The sequence below is a fragment of the Lipophrys pholis genome (assembly GCF_963383615.2).
Source record: "Lipophrys pholis genome assembly, chromosome: 4".
Taxonomy (NCBI): domain Eukaryota; kingdom Metazoa; phylum Chordata; class Actinopteri; order Blenniiformes; family Blenniidae; genus Lipophrys; species Lipophrys pholis.
In genome coordinates this window covers 22,735,347-22,755,795 of record NC_137637.1, presented here as the reverse complement: position 1 = coordinate 22,755,795, position 20,449 = coordinate 22,735,347, and the positions used below count along the sequence as shown (strand labels likewise).

Genomic DNA, 20,449 nt, shown 5'->3' with positions numbered 1-20,449 from the left:
GGAGTCCACACTCAGGTTGTCGTCGCACACCTGAGAGGTGCAGGAGGACGGTCGGGTGCAGGTCGGGTGCAGCCCGCTTGACGGACGCAGAGGCTCTGCGTGTGAACTCAAAACAGAACGAAAATGAATCACTGCATCCGCCGGAGGCTCCAAATAAGCTATTTCTCACGAATGAAGGACGTTTCCTGAGGAAGCACAGACCGACTGCCTTCACTTGGGGACAAACTTCTCATTTACAGCCCTCCGGAGAACTCAAAAGGGCTTTTGATACATCAAGTTTTTGTTTTTTGTAAACGACAGAGAGCACATTTTTTTTATTACGGACATCAAAACCGCTCTCGCTTTTCACGGTTTTACCCGAGGGAGGATCGTTCAAGTTCAGTGACTAAACAGCTGTATTGTATAGATTAGCATCGACAGGGCTTTTTGTCTTTTTGTAAAATAATTGTGCTGTAATACCATTTGAGCTGTAATTCATTTTTACTGTACAGAGTGGCCTGTAAATGAATCGAGAAGATATCTTTAAATGTAAGTAAATATTGTAAAACTTCCTCCACACGGTCCGAGGTCATTTTTAGGAATGGAATTTGAAAGAGTTACTACTCCCAGTCACATCGATGTCATATTTGTGGGAAGCCATTTTTACCGACCATGTGAATTTCATGTGTAAATCTCATGCCATAAGAATCAATCGTGGTGTTAATAACACTGATATTCAAACAGAGGATTGTCTCTTTTACTCTGCCGCTCCTGTTTTTACCGATTAAACTGTTTTGTACCATTTCCAGCTCAACTTTATTTAATCAGACAACTTGACATTTATTGAAGCATTTTTTTCTTTTTTCAGAGGCTCGTTTTTAGAAAGATGCACGATGATGCTACGGCAACATAGAAAGGAAATGTTCCTGATTATTAGTAGGCATTGCAAGTAAAAACCTTAAAGCTGATATTGGTTTTATAGTCTCCGTGTCCCTCTAGGGAGTTGGCTTTCAAGGCGCTGCATCCAAATACAGGCCCAGACAACATCAATCTGCAGACGTCCCACGACAACCAGAGAGACGAGACATGGAGCACCTCACTAGATGGTGCTGCTCACCTGCTTTTGTAGCTTTTACATTCTCTGCTGAGCATCCGGCAACAAAAAACGGGTTGAAATGTAACGAGACAAACAGGTTGTTTCTTATATTCTCAGCTACTTTTAGCCAAAGAGAAGACGAGACATTTCTCAACTTGTTGAATCGGGCATCACATAGTCAACTGTTTTGACTGATCTGCTGCACTAAATGATTGGAAACTTTAGTTACATAATAGAATGACATCACACTGAAGTGAAAGGGAGCGAGCATGAAACCTCAGACAACACAGAATACAGCAAACGGCATCACTCTCTTTTAGTTTTTGCTCATTTTAACAACTGGAAACCTCACATCAAACTTCAGGAAACTCGGCGGATGTTAAATTAAAAACTATGAGATGGTAAGTATAATGACGTCATCTAATCCAAATGTTCACCGTTTAATCCGAATGTTTGCCTGTGTGCGTGCATTTGGTGAAGACAAACTAGAAAAGCTCCCGGTGAGGCGTGTGAGCGCTTAGCATAGCAGCTGGGACGTGTGAACGAGTGAGTTACTCCCAACTGCGTTTGTTGTAACAGATCATTTTATTAAAAAAATTGTATAGATGCAGACATTTTCAGTTTAAATACAATCTAAAATTAATTTATGTATTTATAGTTTTCATAATACTGGGAGTGGACTACTTTTTAAAACAATTTGCATCTAGTAACAATCCTATGACAATGCAGCAATTAGCACTATGACAAAAAGCATATTGTAGAGCTCGTATACAAATACACACAACACGAACAATAAAACACACAATTCCAAACTTCTTGTTTGCATCAGCTCCTCATAAATAAATGTAAATACAACTGAAGAGCGGGAGAGACACCTTTCTCATTGGTCACTTTTCCTTTTCCAGAAATACTTCGTTCAGCTCCTTTCTTCATAAATACAACAAAATAAGACTTTTTTTTTTTTCCTGATCAGAGTCTCTATGGTGCACGGGTTAGTTTTTTGGGGACGTTTTCAGTTTGAGTCTTCGAGGCTGCTGCTTTTCTGTTCGGAGCCGCAGTTGCAGAGCCGGACCATAATGCTTTGCAGGCTGGGCTCCACAATACCGAGCAGGGGTCTCAGGGAAGGATCTCCGTTCCAGCAAGCCTCCATCAGCTGCCAGCATTCCTCATCGAAAGAGGGCAGCCGCTCCGGCCGGGCACCTGAAAAACAGCAAGGACACAAGTGAGCATCTTGCAGTCCAGACACACAGCCGGCACCACAAACACCACACGGCTCACGTCAAGAGATTATGCTCGCCAAACTCCAGTCCTGATTAGTTGCAGCATCTTCCTCTGGCCACAAACGGTCACAGATGATGTTCTTTGGGTCTTGGTCTTCTAATCTGATCGCTCAAGTTCTGTTCATACATTTCTTCTGACCGGACATAAATGAGAAGAAGAAAGCAGAGCGAGAACTGCTTACCTTTTTTAACATTGTTCCAGAGCTGGTCTTTGCTCGAGCATTTCTCAAAGGCCTCTGGAAGTTTCACGGAGCCGGTGCAGAGATACCAGAACAGGATCCCAAAGGCATAAACGTCCACAGAATTATCGTATTTTCCTGTTGAGACGCAGAAACAGAGGTTCCATAACGTAAAGGCTGACGGGCAACATTTTAGCCCCATCAGGTGTAATCGACTTCACAGATGATAAGCTGCAACTACACACGTCTGTTGTGTTCTGGATCCACCACATGTCAAACATCAGCGTGCACTGCAGGCGTCGAGTGCACGAGTCTCGGTGTGATGTAATCATCCATGTTGTGGCCGCTCAGTCATCGTACCTGTAAACAGCTCTGGAGCCATGTGGATGGGAGTCCCAACGATGCTGCCGGACATCATGGCCTCCGGTTTACAGAAACCAAGATCGGTGATCTTTGCTCGGTTTTGTTTGTCCAACTACAAGAAAAAAAGAGAAAGTATAATTCAGCTGACGTTAATATTATATCCCTTAGCGGAGGTGAACTGACAAAAGAACTGAAAGCTGATTATTTCTAGACAGGTGGCGCCCTCTCCAGGATCATCTGATTCATATGTTTGATTTGGCAGGTTTTCTGACACCACCCGAGTGGTGTGGTGTGAAATGCTTTGCTCAGGGACTCGTAGCAGTGACCCGCCTCCAGTTGATTCCCCAAACTGTCAGCCACCACTGTCCTATATTATTGATTTAATATACTTCTAAAACCAAACACAGCGGGTGTGTCAATAAAAGTCCGGTTGTATACGGAGTTCATAATATGACCTGGCATTGATGAGCTACATTTGAGAGTAAAGATAAAATGTTCATATCTTTTACTACAAATGTGGTACACACAGCTGCACAAACAAAACATCGTCTGTTATATGGATTACCTCCCACTCATCTCGAAGGACAAACCCAACATCTACAGTTATGTGGTCGAAACTCACCAGAACATTTTTTAGCTTGATGTCTCTGTGCAACAGACCCTGACCGTGGAGGAAACGGATCCCCTCCACCACATCCAGAGCGATCTGAAGCCGCTCCCTCAGACACAAACCAGCCTGGCAGAGGTGAGAGGAAAGACACGAGACAAGAGAAACTTAAGCCCAAGTACAGGGACACACAGTGGATTATTATGTTCGTATGAAGACGTTTCCCAGACATGAGCACGGAGAGGGGTTTCCCTCCAATGTCTCTTGTAAATAAGGTCATTATCAAGCTGATAAAAAAGCCCATTGAAAGACATTTGAAACATATAGGTCAGTAGTTGTAAAGCATCAGGACTGAGGGGTGAGGCCAGGCTTCATGGTTCACCTTCAGGCCTGTGTAGAGGTCTCGGTGCAGCCGCTCCATGATAAGCAGCACTGCGATGCTGGAGCCGCCGCCGTAAGTGTGATCAATCACAGAGCCGTGCAGGTCGACCAGCCGCTCATGTTTGGGCAGGGACCTGAAGGCAGGAAGAGAAATGAAATCGCCAAATATTCTCTCAATGTTTACTTGGATTTTATTTCATTTGTCAACATAAGATCTGCTTCTGAACATCGTCACAGTCCTGCGTTCCTCAGGTTTACTGCAGTAGATCATTAAAGACACTCATCACTGTTAACAACATGCTGACATGACACCGAACAGCCTGAAGGCCCCAACGGTTCAAACCATTCTTTTATAACATGGGTGGAGTTTGGCCTCTGAAACAAACCCCGCTGCCGTTTCTCATGCAGACTGTGTGTGAGTGAGGCGGACATTCAGACGTGACGAAAGCACCTGAAGATGTTTGTTTTCTCAGCGTGTCTGTGTGTAAAGGAAACAAAGCTTACCTTGTGTAGTGAAACTCTAAAGCCAGGTCATTCCAGTGTTTATCGTCAGGCGGTACGACAGACTTGAGGGCACATGGGAAGTGTCCGCCCCAGGTGTCACAGAGGTACACCACTCCATACTGACCCCGGCCCAACTCTCGCCCCAGCTTCGGTTTGCCTGTAACAAGCAGCCAGATAAACGCCTTAACACACACTTACAAAGCTGAACATCTCTGGCTTCCCCAACAGATTTGTACAATGAGGTTTGATACGAGTGATTGAACATTTCAGAGCGTCTTCTCACTCCAAAATGTCTTTTGACCTTCATTTTTCAGACTTATGTATGATAAAAGTTTCTCTCTCCATTGTAATGAGAATCGCTTTACACACCAGGCTTCAGTTCTTTCATTACATTGTGTTTCTATTAAATTTTCCAATAAATTTAAATTTAAAAAGATCTCAACGGGACCATCTGGCTCAGCTCTTCTGAAGGCTGAAAGTTGCTTTGAACTAATGTCAAACCAAAAATTCCAACCATTTTTCAATCACATCAAATCAAGAAGCAGTTTGAGTTTTGAGACATTTCCATGGTTACCGGCTTTGCAACGAGAAGAAGCAAATAAGACTGGAGTTAACATGAATGTACTGAAGTTCTCCACATCAGAATAACTACGGTATGTCTGCTGGAGCGACTCAAAGAGAATGATGGACACAACCTGTAAGAGACGCAGTGTACTGACTTTGGAGAAGGTACAATTCTGCAGCAAAGTGTGAACACTGAGTTTAACTAGGCCTGTGTGTGTGTGTGTGTGTGTGTGTGTGTGTGTGTGTGTGTGTGTGTGTGTGTGTGTGTGTGTGTGTGTGTGTGTGTGTGTGTGTGTGTGTGTGCGTGCGTGTGCAGTGGAAGGATTGGGTGGTGACTCACCGTGCAGCAGCACATCCCTGAGGGAGCGGCTCTCCAAGGACAGGCGGGCCAGCCGAGGGGCGTGGTCCTTCCTCACACGCAGCCACAGATCCTCTGTGCGCTCCAGGCGGCCTGTGTGTCCCTCCTCCAGCTAAGCAACAACAACAAAAAAAAAAAAACATGTGGTAGCGTCTCATGGTTAGCATTACAGTAAAATAACTCCATATTTTGTTTCGTGAACTTAAGTTTCAGTAAAAGTCAGATCTCTGAAGTGACTCGTTTACTTTCTATGTAGATTTCCCAGCACGTAGAAGTTGGGTTCAACAATCCCTCGTAATTAAATTTGTTTAAAGTATTAACTGAAATAGTTTTTCTCTCATTATCAAACAAGCTGAAAGTCTCTATAATGCTTGTTGTACATTGTAAGCCGTTTAAATTTTATGTTGACCAAAATAAAAGTGAGAATTTATTAGTTATGTGTTAAAGCAGGCATGTCAAACATATGGACCACCAGAGGGTCCGATCCAATCTATTGCATGTCATTGCATAATGTTGCATTGTGTAAAAACTCTAAAATCATTATAAAAAAAACAACAACAACACAGGTATTCTTTAAAAAAGAAAATTACATAAAAATTTGTATTTGTAAATTTATCATTGAGGATCACAATAAGAAACTTAAACTTAAAAATTGGCTCAATGAGAAAGAGTGAAGCAGCAGTGGAAGCCAAGTGCCTTGGCTATAATGTCACATTAACATACTGAAATACTGTGAGAGTGTAAATCTGCAAAACATGGCAACAAAAGATCATCTACCATGAAAAATGACAATACTGTTGTAAATCTGGATGAAAACTTTATAAGAGAAAGTAGAAGGCATCAAACCCCCTCCCCCCCACACACAAACATAATTATTCAAGCAATCGTTTTGTCATTTTTCACCCTTTGACATTAAATTGTTATTATTGAACATGTCCTCTCACATTTGTGATCTTTAAACATCATTAAAATGCTGGAGGGCGGCATCGCAGTGAAAACATTATGCCGACTCTAAAGACATCCATCACTTAGTAGCTCTGACTCCAGACTGCTTAAATCAGAAGACCGGGGCAACGCAGAGTCACTGCCTGATTAATTTATTCTTTTGACCAGGGCAACAGTAAATAATGTCTGTCAGTTGTGTGTAAACATGCTGTGTTGTTGTCTGGCATTGCGTCAGCTCGCTATTCATAGCTCCCCACTCCCAAACCAGCAGAACACGACCGGCCGTCACTCAAACGACTGCGCGTTTAATACACGCGTTTATTTGCTTGACAAAGAATTTGTGCAGGTTGCAAAGCTACCATGCGCTGGGAATTTGCACCAAGAGCAACCTTAATTTGAGCAAGGAATTAAAGTATGGGCACATGGGAAAAATCAAATGTTTAAAAGGCCTTGCAATGAAGAAGTTACTGAAGAAGTTTCAGAATCTTCCAGAGTACTGCAGGACACGGATTACATCTTTATCATATTACTAAAACTTTACATGTTGCTCTGAGGGGACCAACAGATATACGAAACACACACAGTGCGATTAACTGTGATACGCTACTCTTCACGGTACTCAACCACCAAGTCGGAGATATAACTAAATGAAATTAGGATTATTTGTGTCCATCAAAGCCCCGACTAAAATCGCATCATCTCCTCCATAAGACTGTCACAACTGATGAGCGGATTTGTGTAACTGCATCAAGAGCGGAGAATTGGCGAGCATGAAAATGTTGTCGGCGATGTGACACACACCGTCTGTCATGTGATAGTAATCATCAGAGCCACTTGAGATGGAACCGATTTGTCGGGGATGTTACGTTACTGCTATATTGCTGCTCAAAATGCAATGCAATAACAGAACGGGAGCTATAAACTGCTGCTGTTCGGCTGCAAGTCCTTAATGTTCCCATGATCTAAGGATACGGGACTCCCCGAGGATTTGAACGTCACAGGAAACTTCCTCAGTACATTTTTGCCAACGCTAATAGACTTGGAGGAAATGACGGAATCAGATGCTAATAAAGTGATACTCTGTAATATCGTCTTGAAACTCCATGTTGGATCGGTCATGTATTCCACGTTTTGCGTGTCCTTCGGCGGAGCTACTCTAAATAAATATCTCGTCTTTGCCGACGCCATTTTATCGGCCTTCTTTCCTACCTCACAATATCATTCTGGTTCGACGCGTCCACGAACCTAAACCATCCAACTACCTCTGGCACCAACAATGACATCAACAAGCTCAGGTTAAAGTCTCCCTGATGTTTCTCTAACTGGATCCTGGCTTTACAGGCCGAAGTGGTTTGACGACAGTGAAGATATTTTTAGATGAGTGAGTCATGAACTCGATGTAAATCACCACCTTTACTTACCATTCAAACTGAACTAACTGACAGCTCTCTGTACGGGACCCTGACTTAAAGGCAGCAAAGACACACTGGGAGCTCACTGAACGAGTTACCCAGCAGGCACAGTGTACACAAGCAAAACAATAAAAAACAACCAGTGTAGCTGACCTGGTCAGAGCTGAACTGCAACAGATGATGGAGGAAATACAAAGTGAACTTCAGGTAGATTATAAAGCAGCTGTATTTTGCCTTCCTGAGCAAAGCTCAAACCCGTTGTAACTCTAAGCTCCACAGAGGTCATCTCTTTCTCGCCACTTAATGTTTGAACTTTTCTGTGAAATCTGAGGTCCAAGTCAACGGAGGCAAACAATCAGTACTTGATGTTCTCAATTTACCGAGTTAATTTTTCTCATCAGATTATTTGGATCTATCAGACACGACATGCATTGGCTGTATTCCATCTTATTGTAATAATGTGAGTCGACTTACCCATAATTCCTCAATGCAATATAAGAAATCATGGCGCTAAAAACTTTCCCAGACGTGCATTAACATTCTAATAATAATAATAATAAGTTTCCAAAACATGATTCGCTTCATAATAAATTGTACAAAAAGTAATTCAGGTCAGATGATTTCTAATGGCCTTGGCAGAATGACTTCTGTAGTGTCCTGAACTGATCATTTAGGTCATTTTACTCCTGATAAAGTCTCCCAAGGTAGATGAAGACGTAGTCATGATCCACACTTATACAAGTCAAGGCGTATAAATAAACTTGGAACACAAGAAATCTGTACCCTGGCCGGTCAGGGATTTTAGAGACCAACTTGTGGAGCCGAGGCTGAAGCTCGGGGGGGGTCAAAAAGCCAGAATATTTGTGAAAGGCAGCAGAAACGGACCCTAATGACAAGTTATTTAATTGATTTGTTTGCAGTTCGGAAACATCTTGAATTTGTCCTGTTCAAAAAGACATCGTAATCATATTCACAACAAATGGAGGACAAGCAAGTGAGTCAACCCAGGTGAGAGTACAGGAGAGCAAAGAGGAGAGCAAAGAGGAGAGGTTCACCTGGCGCAGAGACGCCGCGAAGGCTTCGTGGGAGCTGTTCAGACGGGTTCTGAACTGAGAGCAGATGCTTCGGGCCAGTTTGGCAGCGCTGAGACTTTCGATGGCGTCCTGTGCTACTTTCCGCTTCCACTCGGGAGAGATGGCGGGAGGATTCACAAACGTTATCCTGTGGAGTATCTAGAAAGGGAGAACGAGTCTTAATCATCTCTTCAGATTTATGCACGGCTGAGTCGTTTCTCACTCGTTTGCGGTGAACGATTGAGAATCTAACCTGTTTGATTTGCTCCCACACGAGTCTTGTGACGGACGAACCTGAATGAAAGGTGACCTCAACGTGATAGGCCGCATTTAACAACTGGAGGAGATCAGAAAAAGAGGTCAACACATATTTCACATATCAAAGCGAAGCGTTACAATCCCTGACCAGCGTCCTGATTAAGCTTTACCTGTTTGAGGTGATTAGAAGTAATGTTGTGAACTGAGGAATCAAAGGTGGATTTCTCCAGGCTGTTGAGACATCGCTCCAGCGTTCCAACAAAGCTTTCCCTCAGATAGTCCACTGAGCTGATCAGCTTGTTTGCCACAGCCTGATTCAAGCGAACCACTATCAGCTCCTGGATCTGGTGAATGCATGATTTAATCTCCTTTGATGTAACAGGCTCCCCATTAGTTGTCACAATGATGTCTGAAGGAGGAAGAACACAGTAGATCGAGTTAATACGATGCATATGTGTCACACTGATCACACACAAAGCGTGTGGCATAAAGTTTCTAATTAGTTAAGAATAATAGTTTAAAGTGACCATTAATCAAATCAGTGTAAACGTGCATCGTCATAGTCCTGTAGAGTTATTCTAAATTTATAAATGTATACTATTCTGTCCACTTTCAGGACTTGAATCAAACCTCATGCTCCCGAGTCCAGCACGTGCAAACTAATTCGATTTATATCAATAACTACCAGTATGAAGGAAGCCATTATAAAAGAAGTTCATCATGTTTTTCTATAATCATCTACAACCTCTCGCCGCAGCGTCTCACTGATATCAAAACTTGGCTGTTAGGTTTTCTCGATTATCCATATCGCTTGGTTCAGTAAAACCAGTTTCCTGGAGAGACCAAGGAGGAAACCAAACACAACAGCCAATAAGAGGCTTTTCTACCAGCCGGTGAGTCAGACAATACCAAAGTTTGCGGGCAGCTTGCGAAACACAGCTGGCTCAGCCACATCCCTAAAAAACTTCAAAACACTGTGCAAAGAGTACAGAAAGTTATTGTGATTTATTGAGGCCGCAAACGACAAACTGATCTAATATTAAAAACAAATCAGTTACTCTCTTAGTCTCCCTCGAATTCTATAATGCTATATAAGGCTGAGGCATGGAAATATAGAAATAATGTGAAAAGGCTACACTCTATAGTAAGAGTAAATAATGTTGAATATGTGATCATTTTTGAGCAATCGAGTGTGAAATCGCAGGCAAATTAGACCAAAATGTCCTGGTTATCTGGCCTGCAAATTAAAATAAATAATGAGAAAATTCTGTTGCAATCTAAAACACAATATATTTTGTTAGATCAAAGTCTGATCTAAACAAACTAAAGTTTTACATACAATATGAACACTAATCCTCCAGTTGTTTCTGTCTATGTAATATTCAAAGGATTTAAGTGCGATTTAATTTTGCTGTGACATTTTTGCTATCCATGTTTCCATGGTCAAATTACTTTTACTTTCCTTTTCAATTCCAGGTGAAGCTTCAATGTAATGTCTGATTTGTTAATATCCAGATTTTTTATTTTTTATTTTATTTTTATTTTTTAAATCAAAAACATTTCGTTAAATCAAGCTAATGCCCACTGGAATTGGCATTCTGCAAGTTCTTTGAGCACTGCACTGTTCAAAGTGCCACAGGTCAAATCTTCCCGAGCATCAGAGATAAATGACGGCGGAGCAGAAACCCTGCACCTGCCTCATCAGAAGTGAGCGTGCTCACTAACCTGTGAACTCCAGATTGGCAGCGTCATCCAGCAGCTGCTCTTTCATGCTGCTGAGCGTCTCCACAATCATCTCCTTCATCTCTTCCTGCTTTCGGTTCGCGATGGCCATGAGGGAGGTGAAGAGTTCACCCTCTTTCTCACGGGTGTACTCCAGCCTGCGGGGCGTTATCTGCAGGTCCCTCTGCATGTCAAAGGCCTGCAAGGGAGTGAAGCAGAAAGGACAGAGGTCTGATGGTGTTTTCTCTTCCAGGGGCATTTTGGGTGAAAGATGAAGTCGTTCATGCAGGGGTAATGACAACTGTCACATGAGAATCGAACAGTGACGCCTATCGTCCAGACAAACAGATGAACAGTTATAAGAACACCATATTCTGACCTGGTTGATAAAGAGGTCCAGGCACCTACAGTGAAGCCCATTCAGCAGGTTGGCAGCTTCCACCTGCTGGTTCTGAAGCACCTGGCGGGTGAACGGCGCCAGCAGGCGGTTCAGTCTTTCAAAGGCTTCTCCAAGCATGCTCTGGGGCTTGGCTCCCGGGGTGGGCATCTGTGTCGGGGCACCGCAGGAACAATTCCCCGTGGGGTTATTTAGGAAGCCGAGAGAGAGTAGCTGCTTGTGGACGGCGCTCTTCTCCCTCTCCTTCTCTTTCTCTGCACGGCGGCCGGGCTCCGGTGAGGCTGTGGTGATGGAGTCGGGGATACGAACGAAGCAGACGGGAAAGGGGAGCATCTCTTTGACCTTCCACAGCTCGGCCACCTGCTCTGTGCTCAGGGTGTGCTGGTTGATGGCATAGAGCATGACGGGGATCACATTGCGGGTGCAGTCTTCCAGTGCCTCTTCTATGGGCTGGACACTTGGACAAGGCACCACCATGACCTTTGCTTCCTGAGGACAAACCACAGATAAACCTTAAACAAGTAACACTCCAAGAACTGTGCGTAACACACAAAATCAAAAAAAGACAGATTATCCAAGTTCAATGGCTCAATATGTGGCGAGTATCATCTTCCAATCACAGGGTTTGATCCCTAGTTGCAGCCCGTCCATGCTCATGGTTGCAGCTACCCAAGGTGAATTTCAGCCGAGTGTCACTACCTGCAACGAGGTCCAGCTCCCAACAACCAACAGAAGAGCAGCACAAAATGACAGGATGCGAAGCAACAACCTGCACAGCGCATTAAGAGGGCCAAGCGACAGACCACTTCCACATTCTCAGTTTACTTCCATCCAAGAGCTTTTTTCCTGGACATAAATGCTAAAGCAGCTGCTACATTCTCTGTTGCCTTGTTCAGTCATTTCCTGAAGGCACCGATGACATACATAGACGACTTACAGGAGAACTTTGTTGTTAGTTTGTACTGAAGCATTTGCTACCTCCGATTCAGTGAAGAACAACATTTTCCACACAAAGTTACAGCCACACTCAAGTTTATGAAATCTTTGTTGCCCAGTGTACCAGGTCATCTTAAACTGCTCTTAAAGCACGTTGGGACCCGTCATACAGGACAAACCACTCTATCAACTTATCCACAGCCACATGAATTATTGCTTATGCCATTTCTACAACGACTAAAAATATAAATGGTTATTTAAAGGAGACCCTCAAGACTGTGAGACTAAAGTTGTATCAGGAAAATAAAAATAAACCAAAACAATAACTGTCTACAAGAAAACTGCAATCTGACAACACCAATATAAAACTGAAGTTTTGCATAACAACTTAAATTTCTCTACATCAAAATCAAACTGCAGTCTGTGGAGAAATGATTCCTTGGGCTACCAAAAGCAACCATGAGTGTTTTCTGGTAAAACTCAAGCAGAAGTCTCTGAACAGACACTTTTAGAGCAAAAGCAGAAGGAAATCCCCTTATTGGTCCAGCTTGGACAAAAACCAACCAATCGTTATAGCTCTGTTGTGCTCCATTTCCCGAAGATGTTTACATGCTCCTTTGAGTCTCAATTTGTTCATTTAGCTCTTTTCTATGTACAATTCAAATGCTCCAGTAAAACTGTTTTGTTATGAGAGCTGCAATAAACATGCAGCCTTTTTAAATACATATTTTGGAACCCCATGTTAAAACTAGTCGCATAAACCAAAATAAAACAGAAACATTTTAGCCATCCACGTGTTGTAGTGCTCTTGAGCAAGGCACTGAAACCCGAATTGCTCCCAACGGATGGACTGAGCGCCTTGCATGGTAGCTGTGTGAAGCCCTATGGGGACTGCTTAAGCGGTGGAAAGGCGCTATATCCATTGACCTTTCTTTAAAATATGCAGCATGTTTTCACTGTCATTTGGATGAAATGGTCGTTTCAACTCGTGGATCGCAGATGATCACATTTACTTTTTAAAGTCTTACATTTGGTGCCTCATTAGGTTTTAAAACGAATCATTTAAAACGTTTGAGGGGTTTCCACTCTGAACAGAAGATAAACATCCACACACGTCACATGTTCCCTCCCTGCCTGAGCATATAAATATTTGTGGAGGTCTTGGGAATGCCTGTGACGGGCCAGAAAAATGACAAGTCGAAAGTTGTTGTTGTTTTTTTTTTTAACCCTTGTTAAATACCAACATCAATCAAAACAGCCTGGCAGAGCGATCGAGAGGGAGACTAGGACAGAAAAAAAAAAAAAAAAAAGACAGCGAGAGAAAAGAGGCAGAAATGACCAACAGCTCCACAAAGGAGACAGTCAGTCCTGTCTCCAAGAAACAAGAGGCAAGCCCGCCTGAGCAGTCTCTTCTGAACAAAGATAGCCTGCAAACATTTTGTTCACAGCCAATCTAAATCAATACAATGTTTGAATCACCTCGGTGCAGCCCGCTTTTCAAAGACGAGGCCTCAGGAGAAGGTCTGGGAGAAGATTTTGAAGTGACTGTAGCTTCGGACTCCTTAAAGAGTGACACGAGTCGTGACAGAGTGAAAAATGAGCGTGTAAAAATACATTTTTTCTTCTCTTAGCATATTTTAAAGCTAACTGCTAAGATCACATCTGTTTGTTAAGAGGGCGGCTTTAACTGAACTCGTCGTGCTCTGGGGAAAAACATCACTGAATTTATGTCTCGGGAGGATTGTAGAAATATGGTGGCAGGTTAGCGCCTCTTCACATCCCCACGGTGGTTAAGATGAAGTGGGAGGCAGGAGTAAACTCCAGGATGAAGCCAGGACTAATTAGCGAGTTGGTTTCTCATCTCCAGGCTTCTGAAGCAGGGTGCTGTGATTATGGCAGCGGAGTGTGAATACCACAGAGAGCAGAGAGATTTTGGGCCTTCAGGATGCACGCTAATCTCTTTCTTTCCGTTCAGCAGAAACATTAAAAGCCTGCAGCTCTTGTTTTTCCACAGAGCAGGCTGAGACCCTGAAAAGATTCCATCTTCATCCAGCATACAGACTCCGAAAAACACAGAAAGTGTTACAGCATTTAAATCATTTAACTTCTTAAGCACAAACATTTGAGTCCTAAAAACAGCACAACAGCTTTATTGAAAGTGGCGCAGACTTTTCTTCAGGGTCTTTTTTTTTTTTTTTTTTTTTTTTTTTTTTTTAACTTTTGTAAATCTAGAAGCTTCAAGTAAAGATTTTTTTAATATCAAAATAAGCCTGCCACACACTACTCTTTGTAAAATAATCACAACATGTTTTTTTCATTTGAAACGTACTTATAGGGAGTAAATTGATGTTTATGTGCATGATGTGTTTCTAACTTTGGCCAGGACTCATTTATTTAAAAAATTTCAGGCTGAAATAACAAAACAAAAAATAAAACCTTTTACTCGAGTTAAACTTTTTTATAACTTTTAAAAGCCACTGGATCGCCTGAGTTTGGCTGTAACCAGGCTGACTTTATCCAGCAAACGGTTTAAGTTGTTCTTTTTTACGCAGCCTAGTCATGTGAATCACACCAGACCATCGGCATTACGTAAGGGGGTTGGGCGGGTGGGCTGAGGAAAAACTAGGCCTAGTTTTCTCGAGCAGTGTGATGCTCGCCGAGAGGCCTCAGTCTGAACGATTAGAGGCTAATTCCCATGTATCACACAAGATAGGGAATGAATACAACCTTTAAGCTGCGACAAATCATTTCCCTCCAACAAGAGATTGTGATTTTCTGGTCACACTGGCCGAGGAGCAGCATGACAACAATGCGTCCAGCATTTCTTCCATTTTACACATAACATCAACTTGTAAGCCCGTTTCTTTCACTCGTGCTCCTTAACGGCAGAAAGAATGTGACTGAAGAATAAAGCATCCCTAAAGAGAGACACAAATCTGGTAAGGTAACACAGAGAAACACAGGAAACAATCAGCTCTGCTCATTAATCTGTTCGGGAGCACAGCCATGTGACTGAAAGCAAGTTCAAGAGCAAAAAAAGATGGTGATGAAAAAAACCTAAAAGGCGGCTTTTTTTGTTTTGGTTGAAGGAAATGCTGCAAAAAACCTCTTCACAGAGGGTTCAGAGGGATGATTTGGTATTTCTGTAGTGTAAAACAAGAATAAGTGTCCACTGAACTATACAGTCACAACATTGTTTTAAACTACATGCAAATTAAGTGTACTTTGCAAATAAAAACTTTTGAAACTGTCAACTGTACATAACTTGTGAAAATTCTATTCTGACCGATAAATCACAGTCTGCCTGACTATTTAATTGCTTTTTAAAAATCGAAATAATATATACTGCTCTTATAACATTTAGAAGCCACAAGTGATGAGCTAAATTTTACATCCTATATCATAGAACACTTTAATATCTGACTGTAATTGAAATAACTTGTTATGCACAGACGTCATCCAACTCACTCATGAGAAAACCCAGAGGAGACAGATGATGTGAAAGTCCTCATCCTACCAAGGTGTGTGTTGGAGCTGCAGATTCAGAGCCTACCTGAAGCAGCGGGTGATGCAGGGTGATTTCCAGCTCTGCTAGCCGGTGAGCTGGGTCCTCGCACTCCTCGTGGATCTCCAAGTCCTCTCGGGGCACCGTGTCCCAGCGGCCGCGGTTGGCCGCCAGCTGGTGCACCAGCTCGTACTGTCCTGGCAGGGCAAGACTGAGCCGCGTCTGCCTGCCGTGAGTGAAACATAGCTTCCGCCTCTTGCACACGGTTCCCTGGACTCCTCCACATGCTTCTCCAGCCTCGGGGCCCAGCGGCAGCAGCCTCTCTCCCAGAAGACAATTGAGCAGCTGGTAGCGGGCAGCGCAGTCTTGCCCCAGAACCAGGATGTATGGAGCGGCACCCACGGTGTTGCGGAGGAACTCTTCCTCGTGACTCGGAAAAGAGATGCAGCTAAGCTGGCCTGGGAGGGGGGGGGGGGGACAAAAAGTGGTACATGATGCCATGAAGTGGACGACAAACAACAGGTGGCCATGTAAAACCTTATTAGTGGCAGAGGCTGCAAATATTTACATGATCAATTAATCGATCAGCCGTTGTTTCAAATAACTACCATCTACAATGGTTGCACCTGATTGCATCGTATGTGTACTATCCTTTTGATGTGATCAGTGAGGCTTCTGTGTACAACGGTAAACTGCCCAGACACTAGCAACCCAGACTGGGTAAAGCCAGACGGAGGCCTAACTTTTCATGTTTTGTGCCATTTAACAAATCAACATTTCTGAAATGCAGTGGTCTAAAAATGGGTCAAACAAGAAATAATCCGAATGGTTGGGGCTTCATAGAACAGAGTAGATTAGAATTTTGGGTGATTTTCCAAGAAAATATTCAGCAGATATTGAAACATTAACATAGATGATGCAAATCAGTCATCAATGTTAAGACTAATTTTATTGGGGGGGTGGAAGCATCAATATGCAGTTCAAAAGACAATTTTGAGACAGACAGACATTCCTAGCATATAGACCTGAACATTATTCCACAAAAAAACACTTTGTATCTCAAATCATTTCCTGGGCTAATATTTCCTAAATGGTCCTGGGATGTGGACCACATACAGAAGAATCAATTTATCCTCATTACTGCAGGGATCAGACATAATCTCCAGTGATGCTGAGTCACAGTCTAAGACCATTATATAACAAAGACAAAACAGAGATGACCTACTTCATACTCATACCTTTACAGTGTTCATTCAGAATAAAAACACTACACCACAGTTAATCTAATTTCCCCTTCTAATACACATTACCTTCCTTCAGTTAAACATCAAATGTAGAGACCTGCACATAACCTCTATGCAATAAAGCAACATACTAAACCCTATTGTAGAGGTACATTTTTGTCTTGATAAGACATTCGCAAGACAAACATAGTTGGAAAGTCAAGAAGCATGTTTGGCCCTGTGGTCTTTTCCAGTTGATTATGACTCATTTTGAGCTTAACACGGCTCATTCAACAATGAGGGGAACGATTTTGACCTGCTCTCCGAGTACAAGGGTCTCTGGGATGTGACATACCCTCACTCCACTGTGTTTAATCTAAGTTTCATAGAAACAGGTATCCAAGTCACAATGTGTGTAAAGGTCTGTGTGCGTTAGGTTTGAGATTTCTGGTTCTGAAAGTAAACCAAACACAGTAGATTACAAAGACGAGATCTGAGGCTCTCCCTTGGTTAGTGAGTGCAGAAATCTCAGCATATTTGGTGCACTTAGTCGCCTCATGCTTTCCAGAGGAGGTTTAATCTCTTTAGTTTGACCCTAATGAATGGATTTGTCCTCAGCCTGTGTGTCGGTGGGGCAATGGCAATGCCTTGGCTTTGCAGCTGCAGAGATCTGTGCATGCACGAATCAGTTCAGACCTACCTGCCTCCAGAGAAGCGGAATCCGAGCTAATGGTCGATGCACAGGCATTGCTGTAGTTCTGCCTGATCTCCCTGAAGAAAGAGTTGGTCTCCTTCAGGTTCTTCTTGAGCTGCACGGAGTGCTTGTTGTAGCTGCCGAATATCTTAGTCAGTTCTCGGGCCAGAGGAGTGGCTCTCTGTTGTTGCACATTAACCTCCATGGTCAACAAGTATAAGCTTTTTTTCTTCTTCTTCTTCTTTATTCTCGACTTGTGAGTTGCAGTGTTGGGCAGGTGCAGACAACCACAGAAATGTAAGCCTGTGTCTTGTTGTGCCACACTGCTACTGTGCTGTCATGCTTGTGTATAGCCGTCAAGCTGCAGTTAAAAAGAGCGTCAGTGACTGAAAACACGCGTGTGCACGCACACCGAGCGCACAGCAGGCGCTGAATAAGGAGGCATTTGTTTTTATGATGTTCAGTCGACGCTAACTCCCCTCACAGCGCCGAGTGCAAAAAAAAAACAACAACCCGTTAAACTAACTCATTCCGTGACCTCCCGACAAACGGCTGTTCCTCTGACTGCGGCCTGCCTTAAAAGTAAAGACTCCTTTCGTGTTGTTAACGACTGAGAACTTTGTATTCTGCGACCTGAGATGCGGTCCGCCCGTTAGCACCGCTAGCCAGAGGGCATCTCCGCTCCGTCCCCACCTCGGCCTGGCACAACGTCCATACCGCGGGGCGTCACTGAGATCCTCCGCGGAGCAGCGACTCCTCAGCAGACTGGGCCGCGGCAGAACGGCACCAACAACAAGCCGAGCTCGGATATGAAACGACGGCGTTCGCCCCGACGACGAGTTCCAGTGTGTGTGGGGGGGGGTGAAAACACAGCCTTCCTCCGAGGGCTTGGTCCGGAGACGCTAACGGATCTCCCGGGAGCGACACGGCTTCGAGGTGAAGCGGACAGCTCTCTCTGGTCAACCACAGGCCGGGTGTCGGTGTGGCAGGAGTGTGAGGTGTGTCTCCGGACCAGATTCCGGAGCTCGAGCCCAGGACAAGGAGTGAAATCACAGCAAAATAGAGAGTGGAGCAGGCTGAAGTTGGAGAGGAGAGGGCGGGGCCAGAGGCTGCGCACTGCACTCTGGGAAATGTAGGAATGATGCTTCAGGCGCATTATGAGGGTGAAACATTACTTTTACCACAACATCTATTCAAGGATTATATAACAACGGTAGAGTCGCAGCACTACAGTACCAAATTACATTAACGTGATACAAATCGACCTTAAAGAAATAAAAATATCGTCAAAAAGGTGTAAAATTATCTCAAAGACGTGCAAAACGACCAAAAAGCATGTAGAGGACCACAAAAAAAAAAAAAAAGTACAAAAAAACAAAAAACAAAAGCTTGAATAACGCCACAGCTGTTGCTCAGAGACAAAAAAAACTAAAACAAAGAAGCATCATCACCTAACACCAAACAAATATAATAAAAAACACCAAACAAAATATAAAGAGCGCAGGATACAATGCTACAAGAAAACCCCTACAAATCAATCATAAAAAATGCACAAAGCAATCATAAAGAAACAGTAAATGACAACAGATAAATGCAAATTCAACAATATCTTCAAAAGGCCACAAAGCGACGCAATTATCACAGTAAATACAAATAGGCTTGATACAACAAAAAGAAAATGCAGAAGATAATACCCAATATATGCTAAGATGAGAGTGAAGGTGTTTTTAACCTGCCTGAACCCAGAGCTTAATAATAGGATCACATTATGTCCATTTTTTTTACTTTTTCAATATTAAACTAATTAAAAAATAATAAATTCTGATGAAACACAAACTAATTGCAATACTTTTGTTTTCATTGTTGACATGATAGATGCAGAGGAATGGCCGAACATAAGAAATTGAGAAAGTTTGACAATGGCCATGTTGTAATGGTTATATGGTCAGAATATCTTTATAACTGCAGCTCCTGAGAAAAAGTGGTGAACTGGCAAGTTGAGGAAACAGGATCATTATAGACAGCTAAGACTTAATGATGCACAGGAGGGGGGGCGTACGTGCCAACCACAGAATAAACCAACAATGGGGAAGTGAGCATCAGAGATGGATCATATGGGAGGAGTCCTATTTGATCGATCAGGTTTTCTTGTTTTCATGTCATGTAGATCCCAGGTGCCTATGCTTCACTCACCCAGGAAACATTTGGCTCCAGAAATGTAATATGTTAAGAGGTCAAACTCAGAGAGGTAATGTAGTTATTTGAAAAACGTTTTGCTTGGAAAACTTGAACCTGGCAACCATGTGGATGCTGCTTTGATAGGAACCACCTTTCGAAGCTTTGCAGGCCATAATCACCCTTTCATAGAAATAGCATTCGTTAGTGGAAATGGCCTCCTTCCACAGGATAATGCAACATGCCAAAAGCTAGAATGGTTCAGGAATGGTTTGAGGAATCCAACAACGGTGTAGAGGTGTTGCCTTGGCTTGAAGAACTCAGTGCAATTGAGCTGGTGAAGCAAGTCCAATCCTTGGAGGCCCCACCTGGCAACTTACAGGATTCAAAGTACTTAATGGTAACATGTTGGTCCCAGATACCACAGCACAACTTTCTGGAAGAGTCCATACCTCAACTTGTCAGAGCTGTTTTGGAAGCAAAACATAGAGCTGCACAAGGTTATAAGGTGGTTATAACGTTCTGATCAGTGAATATTGACAATATAGTTACACAAAACACCGACCATGATTGTTTAAAATGGTCATTTGTTTGATGTTAATGTTCAAAGTGAAAGTGCATAATTATGGTCATTAGATTACTGCCATATAAAAGTAGGATTGGAGTCTCACAGTTTGGCTGAATCAAAGTGGATTTGTATCAGTTTGGCATCAGGCTGCAAATATTCTTTGTTCCTTGTTTGCTTTGAGGAAAAATTAGATTATGTCGGGAACAGACATGGTGCCCCATCACACGTGT

General features: G+C 43.0%; 1 protein-coding gene across 1 annotated transcript; it reads right to left on the bottom strand.

The window, feature by feature from the left end:
* Window positions 1–1,374: 1,374 nt before the first annotated feature.
* On the bottom strand, window positions 1,375–18,589 carry dstyk (dual serine/threonine and tyrosine protein kinase). Its single transcript, XM_080462642.1, has 14 exons — window positions 17,483–18,589; window positions 15,608–16,017; window positions 11,101–11,607; window positions 10,725–10,920; window positions 9,170–9,408; window positions 8,995–9,078; window positions 8,724–8,900; window positions 5,294–5,423; window positions 4,390–4,546; window positions 3,887–4,019; window positions 3,520–3,633; window positions 2,895–3,009; window positions 2,538–2,672; window positions 1,375–2,275 (listed from the first exon to the last, which is right to left on the bottom strand). Exons 1-14 carry the CDS (start codon window positions 17,679–17,681, stop codon window positions 2,088–2,090), a joined length of 2,784 nt encoding a protein of 927 aa, XP_080318768.1. The 5' UTR covers window positions 17,682–18,589; the 3' UTR covers window positions 1,375–2,087.
* Window positions 18,590–20,449: the final 1,860 nt, after the last annotated feature.